Source organism: Pagrus major, chromosome 18, assembly GCF_040436345.1.
Source record: "Pagrus major chromosome 18, Pma_NU_1.0".
Classification (NCBI taxonomy): domain Eukaryota; kingdom Metazoa; phylum Chordata; class Actinopteri; order Spariformes; family Sparidae; genus Pagrus; species Pagrus major.
The window spans coordinates 11,312,921-11,332,500 of NC_133232.1; the positions used below are offsets into that span (position 1 = coordinate 11,312,921).

Below are 19,580 nucleotides of genomic sequence, written 5' to 3' on the forward strand. Positions count from 1 at the left end.
ATGGTTCTGCTCACACCATGTGACAAAGTTGTCCACAACAGTCCTGTACTCATCCTCAGCACCTTCACTGATACATCCAACTATTGCTGAGTCATCTGAGAACTTCTGGAGATGACAGGTCTCTGTGCAGTAGTTGAAGTCCGTTGTCTAGAGGGTGAAGAGGAAGGGAGAGAGGACAGTCCCCTGTGGGGCCCCGGTGTTGCTGACCACTCTATCTGATACACAGTGTTGTAAGCGCACATACTGTGGTCTGCCAGTCAGATAGTCAATAATCCAGGTCACAAGGGGGGAATCCACCTGCACTGCTGTCAGCTTCTCACCCAGTAGAGCCGGACGGATGGTGTTGAATGCACTGGAGAAGTCAAAAAACATGACTCTCACAATGTTCGCCGGCTTGTCCAGGTGGGCGTAGACACAGTTAAGCAGGTATATGATGGCATCCTCAACTCCAAGTTTGGGCTGATAGGCGAACATAATATAAGTATATAATTGGCAATTACCCCTGTGTCAATTGACTCTGCAGTAGTCACAAGTGTTTATCGGCTCCAGCTCTGATCGGCTATGATGAAAACATAACACCCGGGTGCACACACTAATTCTTAAAAGGTAACCACATTAGTGACTTTTGTGTCATTTACAGCCTTGTCAGCAGTCTGATTGGTACTGCGCATGTGCAGCTCTCAACAGATGAGAAAGAAGTGAGTTGTCTCCTTCCTTAGCAACTTCAAGCTTCCTGCTGCTTTCTACTGTCCCCTGCTTTTTTGGTGCGTTGGTGATGGGGAAAAAAACAGAGTGGAAAACTCGTCCTCTGACAATAGGAAAGGAGTCAATTACCTGTTTTTTGCAGGTTTACTAATTTAAAAAACAAGCATATACATTTGGTGTAAAAGTGATATCACTGGAGTGGAGTGTGGATCAGAATGGTCATACTCTCACCAATTGACATATGCCCTCGCCACAGTGTGACAGTCAGACGTATCCTACATGCAGTCATACTGCATGCACCAGACTGGTGGGTCAGTACCATGATGACTCTAGATAAATTAAATGTACCGTTACACCCCAACTTTTGACATAAAGGGCTTTAAAGCTTTAAAATGCCAAAATGAGCACCGCTAGCGGTCACAGTTCAGCATCAGCATGTAAGACCAAAACAAACCGCCGTGTCAGCCACACCTCCTCTCTCCCTCCGCCGTGTGTGTGTGTGTGTGTGTGTGTGTGTGTGTGTGTGTGTGTGTGTGTGTGTGTGTGTGTGTGTGTGTGTGTGTGATATCTACAAAGTAATGGCAATCACCGCACTGAGTCTGTGTGGATAGGTCACAATCAGGCCTGCACATCTGGACACTGCAATTTTACTCCATTCTTCTTTGCAAAACTGCTCAAGCTTTGTCAGGTTGCACGGTGATCGGACGTGAACAGTCTTTTTCAAGTCCAGCAACAAATTCTCTATTGGATCGAGATCTGGGCTTTGACTCGGCCACTCCAGAACATTCACCTTGTTATCTTTAAACCATTTCTGTGTAGCCTTCGCTGTATGCTTCAGGTCATTGTTTTGCTAAAAAATAAATCTTCTTCCAAGTCATTGTTCTCTTGCAGACTGAATCAGGTTGTCCTCCAGGATTTTCCTGTTTGGCTACATTCATTTTACCCTCTACCTTTACAAGTCTTCCAGGGCCTGCTGCTGAGAAGCATCCCCTCAGCATGATGCTGCCACCACCATGCTTCATGGTGGGGATGGTGTGTTTGTGGTGATGTGAAGCGTTTGGTGTCCGCCAAACATGGCTTCTAGTCTGATGGCCAAAAAGCTCAATTTTGGTCTCATCAGACCAAAGAACCTTCTTCCAGTTCACGTTGGAGTCTCCCACACGCCTTTGGGTGAACTCCAGTCAAGATTTAATGATCTTTCTTCAACAGTGGCTTTCACTTCGCCACTCTCCCATAAAGCTTTGAATGGTGAAGAACGCAGGCAACAGTTGTTGTATGCAGAGTCTCTCCCATCTCAGCTGCTGAAGCTTTTAACTCCTCCAGAGTAGTCATAGTCTTGGTGGCCTCCCTCACTAGTCTCCTTGCACGGTCACTCAGTTTGTGAGGCAGGCCTGCTCTAGGCAGATTTACACTAGAGCCCAACCGATTCATCTGCTGATTGATTTAATCGGCTGATAATAGCCTATCTGAGAATAATTGTTCTCGGCCAAAAATTGGCCAATAGACACTGATGTTAAAACTTTTATTTTTTCCTAATAAAGTGCAGGGAATATGACTTGTTTTTACTTAGAAATTATGTCCTAACGCTATTTATCCAGTAGGGCGCGCTCCGACTCCATCCTTATTCAGGAGATAACGATAACATCCCCATCCTTTACTCTTCTGCAACAAATTTCATGTTTCTCTTATTAATCGTAATTTCACTTTGCCATTTAATGTTTGACTGAGCACATTAAGGCTATATTCACAGCAGCACCGTGTTTTTTTTAAATTACATTTTAATTTATTTTTTACAGTAGATTAACTTACATTACGTTGAGAGTTCCTCCTGCAACCAAGAACAGAGGCATTGGTCATCTCTTGACTGTTTGTGACCATTATACCCTAAAAAAGAAATGTTGCAAAAGATGACATGTTTTGATAACGTTAAGAAAGAAAATGTGTTTCTGGTCGGAGTTTGGTTCATAATGACTTAATGGTTCAGAATGATAGAATAGAGAAAATGTGAATGTAAACGTTTAAAGGGCATCAGAGAGGTGCATTTCAAATAATGTTTTGCCAGTGACTTTACTTATTATGTTGCTTATACACCTGCCTATTACCTAAATATAAAGATAATATATAATAAATTCATAATTTGTAAATATAAGGTATATTCATGTAGACATGCCCTGCAGTAAGAAAATTGCTTAATGTCTGAGTTTCAAAATGCCCCACATAACTTTAGACATGTTTGTAGTAGTAGTAGTAGTAGTAGTAGTAGTAGTAGTAGTAGTAATAATAATAATAATAATAATAATAATAATAATAATAATAATAATAATAACAACAATAAAGAAAAGTTCCTGCACTAATTTTTGACAATGGTAAAATGTTCTGCCTTCAATTAATATCTTTGTCACAAGTGTTTGAGCTATATTAAGGGATAAAAAAAAAGGTTATTTGTTTTAATACTTTTTTTTTTTTTAATTAAGAAATGAAAATGGTATTGGCCCCAAAAAAAAACTTATTGGTCAGGCCCTAGTTCTTTTGTCTTCATGGTGTAATTGTAGCCAGGAATATGGACTAACCAGTGACACAGGTGTCTTTTATACTACAATCACTTGAGACACATTCACTGCACTCAGGTGATCTCCATTTCACTAATTGTGAGACTACAAGCACCAATTGGCTGGAACAATGTTGAATTAGGTCAGTCACTTTAAAGGGGGTGAATATTTATGTAGTCAGTTATTTTACATTATATATGTTTAATTTATTCACATTACTTTGTAGAAATCTGTTTTCACTTTAAGATTAAAGAGTTTCTTTTTGTTTTTTGATATATAGTGCATGGTAAGATATTTATCATTCTATCAACAAAAGAACAAAAAAGAAAAGAAAACAATAACTTGAACAATGTCCTCTAATACTAATTGTGATATGTACAGCATTTATTATTTATATACAATTTGTTGACTTTTTATTTGAGATTCCTTATATAGTAAAACAAAAGTAGCCGACCATGACCTAAGCATGTGGAAAAAGTAGCCATTGGACTATGTACAATTGCAGAAGAATAAAACAGCCAGTGGCCAGTAGCAATTCCTCCCTCCCTCTGGTTGTACAGTGGGACTGCCAGGGCACCAAGGGGGGTGTGACACGGGGGACAGCTGACACAGGCACTTGGCCTCAGGTCCCACAGATTTCCCTCTCTCTTGTTGTCCAGCAGACGACCAGGGCAGGGAAATTCTCAGTCAGCATTACTTAAACGTTATTATTTCCTAACTGTATATTCAGTGGTTGTCAGGTGATAATGGCGTTGTGTTTTTCTCGTGATTGGTTTGTAAAAACAGCCAGCGGCAGAGCAGATGCAGAGGATTGTGAGCCGCAGTTTAACTGCTGGTAAACACACCGCCTGGCTGTTGCAGCTGCGGTCTCTTTGGGCACGTTGGATGAAGCAGACAGGACGGGTGGCGGAGCAGTGGCACGGCAGCCTGCCGTGCGGACAGTTGGCCTGCTTGCTCCACCTAACAAGCCTAGAGTCACTCTTGCAGCAAAAAGTGGCTCCGGAGAATAAGTGAAGAGGGCAGAGTGTTACTCCAGCTCAGACACTGCCAAAAACAGACATCAGACATCTATGTTAGCCAACAATTTGAGTCAAGCATTGAAAAGGAAACCGCCAAAGCCAACCAATCAGAGGTGGAGTAGGGCAGACCTTATGAGAGAAAGTCTGTCTTCTTGAGCAGTACGATTGCTCCCTCTGCTGGTCAAACAGAACAGTAAGGAAAGTAGCAATAAAATACATTCATACTGATTTCCCTTGTTAGACCCATGAACTTGACAAGCAAAATAACCACATAATAGGTTAGATATCGTCACAGTCCCACAACGGTATCACAGCATTTTTTTTATCGCAATATGACAAAATTCAGTACATCGTTACATCCCTAATACTAAAGCACAGAGAAGGGAGTGTGATGTCACTCTCTGCTCAGGACATTTTTACTCCACTATATCTTTACATAGGAAATAGTTGTTTGCTCAATTGCCATTCACCTCATTTAATATGTGAAATCTCTCTCTCTCCCTTGCTGCAATCACCAGGTCCAAACTTTAGTTGACTTTCTCATCTCTGTAGAAAAGAACACTGCTGCTAAGACAGCTAAGAGATGAATTTGCTTATTTGTATGTTTGCAAACAATAATCAAATAGAATGAAAAAATTAATTTGAATTGATTGTCAAGCAAACACCTCTAAAGGTAAGATATTTCTAAGCACTTCAAAGACTGAAACATTGTGGCACTAAAGTAGTGGAATCAAGAATCTAGCAAATTATTGTATATGCTTTTATGATCAGTATCTCCAAACCATATCAAGGCAGTTAATTACGAACAGTAATGGTAGATGTTGTGATGTAGGTGTCTTCTTGTATTTGTTCTCAGATGTTGAGGTTGCAGTCAGCCCTGGAGGAATCCCAGCTGAATGAGATACAGCTGAAACACAAACTCAAGGGGCAGACTGAGACCCTGAAAAACAAGATAGAGGAGCTGCGAGCACTGAACGAACCCAACCACACCTCTATGACATCTGAGATGTTGGAGGTGCAGATGAAGATCATGGAGCTGGAAAGCATTAAGGTGTGGGGGGGAGAAGTAACTGCTAAAACCAAGCGTTGACAATCCTTTGTTTTCTCTTATGTACAGTTTCTGATATTCAGTGAGAATTTAATCTTAATCTGTGATGGGAATTCTGGTATTTTTAAGCCTGGTCCCTATATTTACATGTGGTGTTGTGTAAATGATACATACTTCAAAAAAGTTTTGGAATCGGTCCAGTAGATCACCTCAGATGGCATCCACTTATGCTTTTTTTTCACGTGCCAACATTCCGTAAGGTGTCCTCGCCTTCCACCATCAAGCGAACTTACATTACCAAGCCAGGTGAATGATGTTTATATTGTGTGTGTGTCTTCCAGGTGGAGTTGGAACAGAAACTGCAGGAGTCTCAGTACAGAGAGCAGCAGCTGGAGTTGACCAATAACAGCCTGAAGCGCCACCTGGAGCGAATCACAGAGGAGAAAGAGGAGAGGGAGAAGGAGGCTGTTTCCTGTTTTAATGCATTAGAGGTAAGTATACCACTGTTTAAATGTACCAAAAGATTTTCACTGAAACAGTCTTAATTTAATGATTTTGCCTCTATATGACCTATATAAGCAAAAGACACCATCAGGAAGGACATTAGCTTTTTCTATAAACTTTACTATTAATGCCTGTCACCAGGTCAGATTCCCCTCGAAATCATAACATTAGTAGTGTTGATAACTTTAGCTTTCTCAAAAAAATTACTATTACCAAGCTACCAATCTGTAAGTTGTAGGCTTACATAACCTAGCAGCACTAAAACAAAGTTTACTTTTTTTCATCATTGTCATATTACAGTAACTAATCTTACATAGCCACAAATAGATATATTACATCCTGCAAGACAATGAGGTAATGTATTGTACAATAACAGCTGTGTGTAAATTAGTAAAATAGTATTAAAATGATGTTGTGTCTTTGTTTCACTTGCTTCCAAAAGTAATGCACATGCTCGCCAGATAAAAGAAAATTTAGACACAAGGCAGCTCATGCTCATAATGCTTTCGCCACAGGGGGCGCTGAATCAATAGAAAATGAAAGTTTTATGTAGCAGCTTTAACTAAAGTTTATAGCTAAAATACGTAGATTTAATTAACTTTGGTCATGATTATGTTTATGTTCACATTAATACACTTTTGGTCATCAAGTTTTATCATTATAGGCCATTGAAAGCAGATTTGAATATTAATGTGGCTGAATATTGATTGAAACTGCCTATGCTGAATAGTTTACTTTATATGTAAAGTGATGTTAAACCTTGTTACTTTATGTATATCCACCACCTGGCCATGGTGAACATCCACAGATTTTTAAATTATGTTACAAGAGGAACTTCTCTATTCTATTTTTCTACTCTGCTGTTGCGTTTTAAAGCATTAGTCTGCTAATACATCATGGAAATAATAATTACAGTGTGAAAAGGGACCTACTGTATGTTCATGTGGTACGTCTCTCCGCAGAAAGCTCGTGAAGTGAACAGAGACCTCCAGATTCAGTTGGACCAGGTTCTGCAGCAGGCTCAGGATCCTAACAGCAAAGGGAACTCCCTGTTTGCTGAGGTAAAAACTAACTGGTGCTACAAACAATTCAGGAAACAAATTGTCTTTGCTGGAGTGGAAGACTAAATTAAATTAAACTAAACTTACCTTAAAATGTTGAGAATGTCCCCAGTCTCAAAATCTCCATATTGACAATAATTCTTTAACTTTTAACATTATACAGTTGAGAACACCGTGATGCACCTAAATATGTGCCAAACAAGGTTAACTGAACTATAAATAAAATTTTAGTTAGTGTGTTAACTTTTTGTTTGCAGCTGGAGGATAAGCGTGCTGAGATGGAGAGACAGCTCATCTCTATGAAGGTCCAGTATCAGTCATTGCAGAAACAACACGCCTTCAGCAAACAGCAGCTGCAGCGCATGAAGGTACTGTGTGTTGTGAAGGGAAACTGGACTAATACATGAGCTCTTAACATAAACTGTTATGTGTCTGTAACTTGAACGAAAACATGGATATGCATGTTGTGCAGGTCCAGATAGCGACTCTGATGCAGCTGCAGGGTTCTAGAGCTGATCCTGCACAGCTGGAGAGGCTCCAGTCAATGCTGTTGGAGAAAAATGGAGAGATCCAAAATCTGATGACCAAACTGCAGAGACTGGAGAAGGTGGAGGTGAGCGCTTCAAGTGTTATATCAACAAGGAAAGCAACACTGTTGGTAGACGAGGCATACTGAAGTAAAAATCGAATAAACAGATGCTGTACATAAAAATAAATGCTGTGTGTCTGTATAGATGATGTTGAAGTCTCAGCCAGCTAATCCTGCTCTAGCAGAAACTGGTGACGGCTACGACGAGACGTACTACACTGACCTGCTCAAAATGAAGCTCAACAACACTGTGTGAGTAGAACTGCAGTACTGTGCCTTACTGAATCATCAGTTTGGCTTGTTCCTAGGGATGCTGTTTCATGTGAAAGAAGCTTGTACTAAAAGCACCGTTACATAGAAAAATCGCGTTGGACTTTCAGTGAGGCGAGAGACCAACATGGCCGCATAGCCTTTTGCTCTGTTCAGCTGAGCTACCCTACCCTCATACTATAGCCACAAAACTGGATCAGACTTTGCTAAAATATTCTCAGATAGTGTTGTATGCAAATATGTCGCAGGAGCTGAAGCAAAATCCACCTCGACCATCAAGACATCCAAAAAAGAACGTGATTGAGGACAAGATGGACGCACAAGGCAGTGGGCCAGCAACACTCGACGACACCAAATTTGAACTGTCCAGCATCAAGGGCCTCTTGCAAGGGATTGCAGCAGATGTGAGCAGTATAAAAACTGGTCTGGAAGCACTTCAAACTGCTGTAGAGAAGCTTGGAGCAAGGATGTCAGAGGCTGAAACCAGGATTTCTAACCTGGAGGACGATGGCAATAGCCAAGGTGCTAGCATAGACTCCGCCACATCAAATTTAAACTCCAGGATAAAGTTACGTATTTGGAAGATGCAGGGAGGCGGAGGTATACCAGAAAATGCTGAACAACAGGACTTAAACAGTATTGTACTTGCCATACTTGCAGAAAAACTAGACCTGATGTGGATTTTGGATTTGAATTGAAACAAGCCCATCACGATGGACGCAGCTGACATATCCTGGTCCACTTTCTGAGATTCAGCGCCAGAGAAGTCGTTCTGTGGGCCACCCGTGAGGAGAGTCAAGTAGCAGGTCAACAGGATCTCCTTCTTCCAGGACATTTCTCAAGATGTGCTTCAGCAGCATAAGAAGTTTGATACAGTGACAAAACGGATGTCATATTCCATGCTGTATCCAGCGACTCTTAAAGTGTCTGTACAAAACAGATCCCATTCCTTCACCTCACCAGATGCAGCAGCGGACTTCCTGGCAGCACAGGACTGAGTATCCATGGTTACTGAACTGGATTGATTGCTCGTTTTGAACTCTTAATGGCCATACAGGTATGTTCGGACGTTATCCTACTGGTTGTTCACTGTAATTGCATCAGATTCACATAATGTTTCATTTTTATTTTGTTTAATCTTATTGAGCTGTCACCTGAGGAGGTTATCTGTTATCTCCGCTAAAGGTGCGCTGCATGCACAGGTGTGTATGTATATTAGAGCGTACTATTATTAGCGCATACTCCATAGACATGGGTGTGAATATCGACTGCACAAAAAATTAAGGGAACACTTTAACACGCATCAGATCCTTAAGAACAAATTTTTCCCGTTGAAAATCTTTACTGATGTACCTTTCCACCATCGGCTTTCCGTCGATCTGATCGGCTATATCGGATCGGCCGATATTTTGCATTTTATGCAATTTGTGAGATCGGCTGTAATGTCTTAATTCGCCGATCCGATCAATGACATCATTGTCGTGCTGAAACTCTGTGCAGATGCTCCCGTTGCATAGATTGCAGACGGCCTGTGTCCCACCCGTCCCACCCACTCCAAAGAAGCTCCACACCACCGACACGCCTGCCCGAACCCAACAGATAGTTTTGAGGCCTGTCACGATGTGACGGACAATAAAGTTTTTTGAATCTTGAATCATTAGCTGTCGGATTCAAACAAACACGCCGGCGGTGCGGGACCCCCACCCATAGCAAATGAGACAGACACAACCCAAGCCACCCGTCCCGCAATCCGTACAACACTAGAGTACCTCGTGGGGGAGCATCTGCAAAATGCCCCAACGCGACAAATTTAATCAGGCACCTGGATTCAAGAAACTGAGCGTGGAAAAAGATAAACACCGAAACGGATGCTAAAGCAAACTACTATAGACAGTACCCGTCCGTATAGCCGTGACAGTGAGAAGGCAAGGGGTGGCACAAGGAAACTTATGGAGTTTATTGTGCTGGCCGACCTGCCATTTAATATTGTGGAGAACCCCGTATTTCAACGTTTGATGGCACACTTTGATCCACGCAGTAAGTTGTTGCGCCCATTATTTCTGTCTCAAGTTATTTTGGTTTGACCTGACTGAACTTTGAACTTATGTCTGGCCAGTCCTTGAATGCCCTCTAGAGGTCATTGATGTTTTACCTATGCATCTCTGTCAGTTTGGGGCATGGCAAAGATTGTTAAACATTGGCAAAAATGCTTGAGAATACTTTTGTTGATACTCAGTAAACAGTACATAAGTATATACAGTAAATTAACAAGTTATTTAAATACACAAATTGCTCCCTCACGTGATCGGATCGGTGATTGGTTTATTTAAACTCACTAATCGGTGATCGGTCCCAAAAATCCTGATCGTGTAAAGCCTAATGTACATAGTATAATTTGTTGAACAAAATGTTGAACAACATTGAGTGGAAACCAAAATCATGAACCCATTGAGGTCTGGACTCAAAATTACATTAAAGGTGACATATTATGCTCATTTCTGCTTGTTGACACGGTTCCTTGATGTCTAAATGGAATGACAGTAACATGCTTTGGTCGAAAATGAGAAGGATTGAGCACAGCAGGGTTGTTTACACACCAGTTTCACAGCCCTGCTCTAAGTGGCCGGTTTGAGTGCCTTTCCCTTTAATGCTAATGAGCTACTGCGTGCGCCGCCCACCTCTTCCTGCCGGGCGGAAGACGTGAGGACGGCATCGCGTGACCATGGCAACGAGCTATACACATTTGCGAAGCAACTTTTCTGTGTCCATGCCTGCATATAACTGATAGTAGCACAGCAGACATGTAGCAGGTAACCCCTGTCTCTGGCTCCAAAACAAAGTAGTGATTGCTTTACTGCAGGTAACGTGCAGGTCACTGTCCTTTAGCACAACATGCTAATGAATTAACGTAGCTCACCGTCCGCGAACAACTGAGACGATTTCATACAATCTGCTCTGCTTGTTCACGGCGGAACAGCAGCTCACCGTCCGCGAACAAATGAGACGATTTCATACAATCTGCTCTGCTTGTTCACGGCGGAACAGCAGCTCACCGTCCGCGAACAACTGAGACGATTTCATACAATCTCCTCTGCTTGTTCACGGCGGAACAGCAGCTCACCGTCCGCTAACAACCGAGACATTTCACCCCGTCTCCTCTGCTTGTTCACGGCCAAGCAGTGTTTCACCGGCCGGTTAGAAGTGATAAAATCTCAATATCCTAATTCATTTTCTCAATTCACTGTCATGTTTTAAAAGAGTGCTGATATGACAAATTAACGTTTGGTAACATTAACATTATCGTGAATACTACGGCCAGTAAGCCCAACGTTGATAACTTAGTTCAGCCTCATATTTACATCGACGGTTAGCGTTAGCCCATGTGCTAAACGGCCTAAGTAACACAAACTACACTGTTTTTTAAATACTTACAGTTCCATCATTGACAGTGGGTATGGATCCATCTTTTAAGGGACAATCTTGTTGCCAGTCCAGCGTCCAGTCCTGACCCTGGTTGCTGAAGCAGTCCGGCGTGAAGTGACTGGCACAGACCATAACGCTTTTGCTCACTGAAGCTGGGACGTTTCCCTGATAAATAAAATGTAGCCACTTCGCTCTGATATCCTCTTTGGTAGGGAGGCCATGTAGCGAAACAGGAGGATCCGTGCATCCGACGACAGAGCAGCAGTGCTTGGCTTTCGGGTTGTACATGGTAGCGGTCAGGCTGTCGCGTACAAGTGAAGCGAGAACGAGAAAATGGCGGATCCTCGTTCAGGTAGCTGGCGTAGTGTGGGAGGAGATAGCCAGCGCGAGGGCTGGAGTATGCAAAAGACCGGATTGTGACGTCACAATCCGGTCGAAATCCAAACGGCTCGTTTAGAGACTCAATTCCTGACTCCGGCAGGTACAAAATATTGACTTAGTTGTCGAAAAATCATGCTTAAGGGGTGGGGAGGCACTCCCGATACGCAAATATACATACTAAAGCAAGGAAAAAGTGAGTTTTGCATAATATGTCCCCTTTAAGTAAATAATTGAAATCACAATGTGTCCCTGGGGGATCTCCTCTCAGACCTGGATCAGGACATCCGTGAGCTCCTGGACAGTCTGTGGCCGATACATTACGTCCTATAGGTGCTCAATTGGATTTAGGTCAGGGGAATGAGAGGGCCAGTCAATAACCCTTTCACACTCTGCATTGTCGCCACAGCGAAGTCTCGGCGCCGATATTCGGCATTTTGACGCATATCGGCATCGGCCTTTTTTTTTAATCCGACGGCCGATAAGAGATCAACTTAAAACTGGGTTATTTTGGCTCTGATGCAGCCGCGCCTCTCTGTCTGCTGTCACTACTCTGTCTCCAGCATTGTCCCACCCACAGCACCATCTGATTGGTTACACGCTGTGGTTACACGCAGAGCCACGGCACGGGTAACAGCCAATCAGCAGTGTCTGGCCCATAGAGCAGGCGCACTAGCGTTTCCTTTAACCCCGCCTCCCGGAGCGTGCGTACCAGAGACTTCCGCCGGCTGGCGGGAGTTAGCACTTCGGGCTAACTTGAATGGGGATCAAACAATTCAATCGTGCGGCTCTTCTAGACTTTAGAAATGTTATTGGACCGAATGGATCAAATTCTGCTAGTAAAACGAGTCATTTCACGGGGGTTGTGACACTCAAAAGAAATTATCCGCTGATTTACAGACGTGTCTTTCACAATGTAAGTCTATGGGAAAAAGTCTTTTTGGGCCAGTGTGCATCACGTGACGGACCCGGAAGTTGTAATTCCACTGTTTGGCCACCACGTAAAACTGGATTCAAAGCCCGGCGCTGTTCCTGGGGGTTTGGTTTCGAAGGTAAGTTAATGCTACATTCCAGTTACATGGGAGACCACTCGCCCGATTTGCGAAGTGGGAAATCTCGCAGCTGTCTCGCGACATTTCACCGAGGCACGCCCCCTTTTGGTCGGAATATCCACTGTCCGACTTGGTGCTCCTGAGAGTACACCGAGTTGAGCGAGGATAGACAAACGACTCGTCAAACAAAGATGGCTGCGCCCGTAATTGATGTATTTTCTTTGTATTTGTACCAAGTTGGTCGTTTTAAATGCTCTTACACTTACGGTCTTGCTGTGCGTGCAATACAATGTAAAGTTTTGTTTTCGAGCTGGTTTGCTAAAGAGGCTACTACCCTGATGGCGTCCATGTTCTTCCAACTCGTCGTGTAGCGAGACAAACGGGAACGCTATTTGTGCTACAAGCCAGGAAATGACGACACGCTCTCGCGTAAGAGCAACTCGGGCGAGTGGTGGCTGCGGGCAAGATGGCGGAGGGAGCAGACACGCTGTAAACTGCTCCGAGTAGCAAAACCTTCAAAACATAAATGCGGACTCAAAACTTACAAAACTTGTCTCTGTTCGATGTGAAAAGTACTAAAGTCAAGTTAAAGCTGCTCAACTTCCAGTAAGTAGTCCCGGACATTTAACAACACAAAAAACTACATGGCTAAAGCTAGCACTAACGCTAAAGCTCGCGCTCTCCTACAACATGACTACTGCGGTCCAGAGAACATGGAGACAAACGCCAAAGGCACAAAAAACTATCTAACATCGCCTTCTAAGCCACCAACTCCGCAGAAAAAACAAAGAGGAGAGGAGAACACGGTTGCAGGAGCCCGTGCCGAAAATGCTTGAAATGCTGCTATCCTGGCTGCAATTGGGACACTTCAAAACATGATGGAGGACTTCAAAAAAGAACAAAAACAAAACACACTGACCATGGCCAGCATCGCAAAAGCAGTAGAATTTAACTCTGCTGAAATCAAAGAATGTAAAGAAAAAAACAAAGAGTTGGGAATAGAAGTGAAACAACTCAAGAAGAAAACCACAGAGCTGGAAATGAGAGCTGCAGAGTTGGAGAGATACAAAAGGAGGTGGAATTTAAGACTAAATGGCCTGAATGAAGAAAAATAAGAAAACACACGTCAGATCATCAAGGACATCGTCGGAAAGATTGTGCCACACTGGAAGGAGAACATGGATTTCATCATTCGTCTAGGACCAAATAACGCCGACCGTCCTCGCCAGATCATCATGCAGTTCACTGGAAGGCACTTCAGGGACGAACTCTGGCTACTACCAAACATCACTCAGCCTGCAAGGAGCTCAACATCCGCTTTGCAGAAGATTTCACCAAAGAAGACAGAGAGGCACGAAAAGCTGTATGGCCAAAGATTGAACAAGCAAGGTAGGCAGGTCTTAAGACTATGTTCCGAGGCCCCCATGCCTTCATCAATGGACAGAGAGTCATACCATGATCAAAGTAACATGGGATTTCTAATCCTACAAGCAAGTAAGTTTTGATAAGCAAATTGACATGCTTAAGGTTTTGCTACCATAATGGTTCAGTATCCTTAGATTCTCTGTTGTCTGTTAATGCAAGGGGTCTAAGAGACATGACCAAAAGAAAAAGCTTTTTTTTGTTTTGTAAAGGGAAAAATGTTAATATTATTTTTTTGCAAGAAACGCATTCCAAGATAGAAGATATCACTTTCTGGTCTAAACAATGGGGAGATAAAGTTTATTTCAGCCATGGTACTTCAAGATCAGCAGGGGTCGCCATCCTACTAAAAAATTTCAAAGGTCAGGTTATCTCTCATGTGGCAGATGTTAATGGTCACTGGCTGATACTTATACTAACCCTTGACGATTTCAAATTCATCTTAATCAATATTTATGGGTACAACGAGAGCACTGAAAATAAAAACCTATTAGAACAAATTGGCTTACAATTAGATAATATGAAATCAACATACTCAACTGATAACGTTATAATAGGTGGTGATCTTAACTTAGTCCATGATGAATTTTATGATAAATTTCTTACCAGATTCTCTGCAAGTCATCCAAACAACACTTTTATAAACTTCTGCAATGACCAAAGCTTAACGGATGCTTGGAGACATTTAAATCCAGGAATATTTAAATTCTCATGGTTCAACTCCAATTATAAATCCAGAATTGACCACTGGTTAATTGCAACCAACTTGCTATCCTATGATATCAGCTCTGATATATCTGCTGCTCCACTTACTGATCATAGTGTTATCTTTCTAAATGTGAAGCCTAACAACAGTAGAACTTGTTCAAACAAATATTGGAAGTTTAACTCTAGTCTAATTAAAAATAATGATTACTGTCAAAAGATTAAATCACTAATTACTGAAATTGTAAACTTGGAAGAACTAACGACGCCCGTCAAAAAATGGGAATTTCTTAAATATAAAATACGCCAATTTACCATCTCATTCAGTAAAAAAAATAAAAAAGGGAACTAGACATTATCAAACAATTAAATGTTTACTGCAATAAACTCAACCCTACTGAAGACGATAAACAGAAAATACTAAATCTTCAACCTAAACTGGATGAAATGTATATTCAAAGAGCACAAGGGGCCTTCATTAGATCGAGAGCTAAATGGATAGAGGAGGGGGAAAAAAACTCAGCATATTTTTGTGGTCTTGAAAAAAGGAGACAAGGAAAAAATAACATCAGTTCTTTAATAGTAAATGATATAGAAATCACAGAACCAAAATTAATCTCCTCAGAAATCCTCAAATTCTATAAACAGCTTTACAGTTCTAAATTCTCTAATGAAGACTGCCATACATTCTTAAAGGATGTAGAAAAATATATTCCCAAAGTTATTACTGAACTGGACAGAGTAATTGGCCGCCTATCTCTTAACAAGGCACCGGGCTCGGACGGCCTCACAGGAGACTTTTATAGACACTTCTGGGAAGATATTAAAAAACTGCTACATCAAGTATTCCTGGAAATATTTGAAACTTGTATACTTCCACCCACAATGAGACATGGGCTTATCATCTCAATTCCTAAACCTGGCAAAGACCCCAGATTCATAGAAAACAGAAGGCCTATTACTCTTAGAAACTCTGATTATAAATTACTCACCTACATTTTCACCACTCGTCTTCAGACAGGAATTTCAAATCTTATTGCAGAAACACAGTCTGGTTTCTTAAAAGGAAGATCAATCCACAATAATATAAGGCTGGTAATGGACATTATTGAATATAGAAATCAAATTGAACATGATGGTTTTCTTTTCTTTTTAGATTTCTATAAAGCCTTCGATTCCGTAGAGCACCCATTTATCTCCCAAGTTCTTGAACATTTAGGTTTTGGAGTCAAATTTAGGAATTCAGTTGGCGGATTGTATCAGAATATCAACAACTGTGTCATACTACCTTGTGGCACCACCCCCAGTTTTAATGTTAATGTGGGAAAGGTTGTCCCATTTTCATCATATTTATTCATATTGGTCACAGAAATGTTAGCAATTTACATAAAAAATTGTAATGAAATAAAAAATGTAAATGTCTTAGGTACCGACATTGTCATCAGCCAACTTGCAGATGACACAACTCTATTTGTACAAGACAGACACCAAATTCCAATAACAATCGAAAAAATTAAAAAATTCTCCAAAGCTTCAGGGTTAACTTTGAACTTAAACAAATGTGAACTATTTGCAATTCATGATACAACTCTAAAAGACATCTGTAATATCCCTATCAAGTCAGAAATTAAATACCTTGGAGTACACCTTACAAAAGACCAAAAACAAAGTCAATATTTGAATGTAGAAAAAAATAAATAAAAGAAAGTAAAGCCAAATTAAATTCATGGCTCCAAAGAGACCTCTCAATACTCGGCCAAATTTACCTAACCAAGATGGAATGTTTATCAAGGCGTATTTACCCAGCCTACTCTAATGCCATTTCAAATAAACTAATCAAGTCTATTAACCAAATTAATCGGAATTTTATTTGGAGAAACAAGCCACACTATATGAAAAAAAGCAATATGGTTAAAGAAATTAAAGATGGTGGTCTAAATGTTATTGATTTTGATTGCCTCAATGGAACTTTAAAAATTAATTGGCTGAAATCTTGGATCAAACATAGCAACTCATTTTGGTATTGTGTTCCAAATTCCCTATTCAATAAGATTGGAGGATTGAAATGTCTTCTTATGGCAGACTTCAATATCGATAAATTACCTATATCATTATCAGAGTTTCACAGACAAATTCTATTATATTGGAAAATGCTATATGTACATAATTTTTCACCCGACACCACTATGCTTTGGAATAATAGCTATGTCTTATACCGAAATAAATCCTTATATTATCAGGATTGGTATGAGAGGAATATATGGTCTGTGGTTGACTTAATGGATGCCAATGGTAATCTCTTAGATTATCAACAATTTTGCACTAAACATAAATTCAACCCTTCCAAATCGGACTTTATTAAATTACAAAAAGCACTTCCTCATGGATTTGTATTTCTAACAAAGAATATATTGGCCCGCCAACCTATAATACCACAACTGGGCCCATTGACAATACAGGGGATTTTAATCCTGGACAAAAAATGTAACAATCATTTTATAAGAAACTGCCTTACTGAATCATTGTTCCCCGGCAGACAAAACAAAAATAATATCCTACATAAATTTGATAAAAAATCAATTGATAAACTAAGAACAATGTACCTAACATTTCCTATACCCCCCAAAATGAAAGAAACACACGTTAAAATTATGAACAACATTTATCCTTCTAAACAATTACTTAGACTACGCTTTAATATCGGTGACAATTTATGCACATTCTGTGAAAATGACATTGAAACCACGGACCATATCTTCTTCTCATGTGATATAATACAAACATTCTGGCTTAACATTCACAATTGGATCAAACAAAAAATGGTATTATTTCCAGCTTTTATCTCTAGAGATGATGTCACTTTCGGTATGATCTTGCAAAACAAAAATGATGAACTCTGTTGCAATGTAATCCTTTGTCTAGCCAAATTTTTCATCCACAAGAATAGAGTTCTGAAGTCATCCCCCAAATTTATTGTTTTCATGAATGAATTTAAAATGTACATGAAATCTCTAAAACTTCTAACAGGAATGAAGGCACAAAAATTATATGATAACTTAAAGAATTTTGAAATTGATTTGAATCCCCCTTATGAAATCAATGTTTATCTTATTTTATATATTTTTTATTTTTGACTATTTATTTTGAGATGTTTATTTTAATTTTATTTCAATTGGTCTGAATTTGTTATATTGAAGCACTGATGTGTATGTTCTTATTTTGAGTTGATTGCACTAATGTTGGATAATGTTCACTTGGCATTCTCCTTATACTTACACAATGTATGTACTATGAAACACATGCCACATTTGTTTATTTTTTATACTTTTCAATAAAGCATTGGGAAAAAAAAAAAAAACTCGGGCAAGTGGTCTCCCATGTAACTGGAATGCAGCATAAGGCAGCAGACTCTCCCGAAATTGTAATAAACATCATAGTCCTCTATGCCCAACAACTACTAGTAACATTACTGTGAGCCCATTAACGTTATATAAACATAAGCGGCAGCTCTGCTCGCTCGCAGTCCCTCCAGACGTGCTTGTTAATCACTCGAAACAAGGTTGCTGATAATATCGATATGGAAATAGTCCGTGATAGTAGAAGTCTGTGTGTGTGTGAGTGAGAGAGTAAAAACCTAATGAACTCAATTCAGTCCAGTTTTATTGCAGGGAAGCACGTTGAGGTGAAGGCTGATTAGCTTTTAGCGCAACGTTAGCCCACCGGTCCGCTTTCTCCTTCTCTGGCTCTAGACGCTCAGCAGACTGTAGCGAAACTCTACAACTCACGACTAGTAACGTTACTGTGAGGCCCAATAGGTTAGCGGCAGCTGTCTGTTCCTATGATAAACACTGATTGATTTTAGACTCACATTTCTGTGCAAATTTTATTTAATTCCGTTTTATTTACTTTATAAAACTTCAGGGAACTATTTATTTATTTATTTAAATTTTCAGTTAACTTTATAAGAGATGCTGCTGACCCTGGGAACACCCTGCACTTTTTGTTTTTGTTTGAACTTAAAACAAAGATAAGTGAAAGATTAACATTTCAGTTATATTGAAATTTTGGAAAACTTTATTTACTGTAGAAAACTTTAGGGAGCTATTTATTTGTTTAAGTTTTCATTTAACTTTATAAGACATGCTGCTGAGCCTGGGAGCTCCCTGCACTTTTTGTTAGAATTTTAAAACAAAGATGTCTATTGTCTAAGATAAAAAAAAACCTTTAACATGTTGCAAATCTGATAAGCTGTTTAATAAACATATGCTTAAAGGCATTTAAACGAAGTTAAGTGTTGGAGTTTGTATTATTCAAAATTTTGACGCCAATATTTTCCCTTTTACTGCAAATGAATATCGGCTCCAAATATCGGTTATCGGCCTCCTTGACTACTAATAATTGGTATCGGTATCAGCCCTGAAAAAACCATATCGGTCTATCTCTATTTTTAATCCGTCAATGAGGACAAACAATCACTAGTAGGTCCAGCATGCTAGTAGCACAACAACATAGCAGCTTCGATGGCTATGACTTCTCTTCTTTTGTTTACAGTTAGTTTCCAATTGACTAGTGAAACAAGTTATTGTTACATTTATATTGTTAATAAATGTGGTACATTGCAAATGAATAATGGAGATTATATCACTCATTATACCATGTAGACCATCTTTTGAAATCATGGCATAAAACCAATGATCCTAGACTAGACTAGTCTAAAAATGGCATAGCCATCTGTGCTGAAAGAAAAAAACAAAACAAAAAAACCCCACATCGAATCATGACTTTAAAATTTCAAATCAGATTGAATTGAGGATTTGGAGAATCGTGACATCCCTAATAGGGGGACAAGCCAGGG

General features: G+C 40.2%; 1 protein-coding gene across 1 annotated transcript in view; it reads left to right on the forward strand.

Annotated features, from left to right (window-relative positions):
* Positions 1–19,580, forward strand: part of spdl1 (spindle apparatus coiled-coil protein 1) — a 43,064-nt gene that overhangs the window by 7,114 nt on the left and 16,370 nt on the right. Inside the window, exons 4-9 of the mRNA XM_073487226.1 lie at positions 5,130–5,324; positions 5,663–5,812; positions 6,788–6,886; positions 7,144–7,254; positions 7,359–7,499; positions 7,621–7,727. Coding sequence (XP_073343327.1) covers positions 5,130–5,324; positions 5,663–5,812; positions 6,788–6,886; positions 7,144–7,254; positions 7,359–7,499; positions 7,621–7,727 — 803 coding nt within the window. The remainder of the gene's footprint in view (positions 1–5,129; positions 5,325–5,662; positions 5,813–6,787; positions 6,887–7,143; positions 7,255–7,358; positions 7,500–7,620; positions 7,728–19,580) is intronic.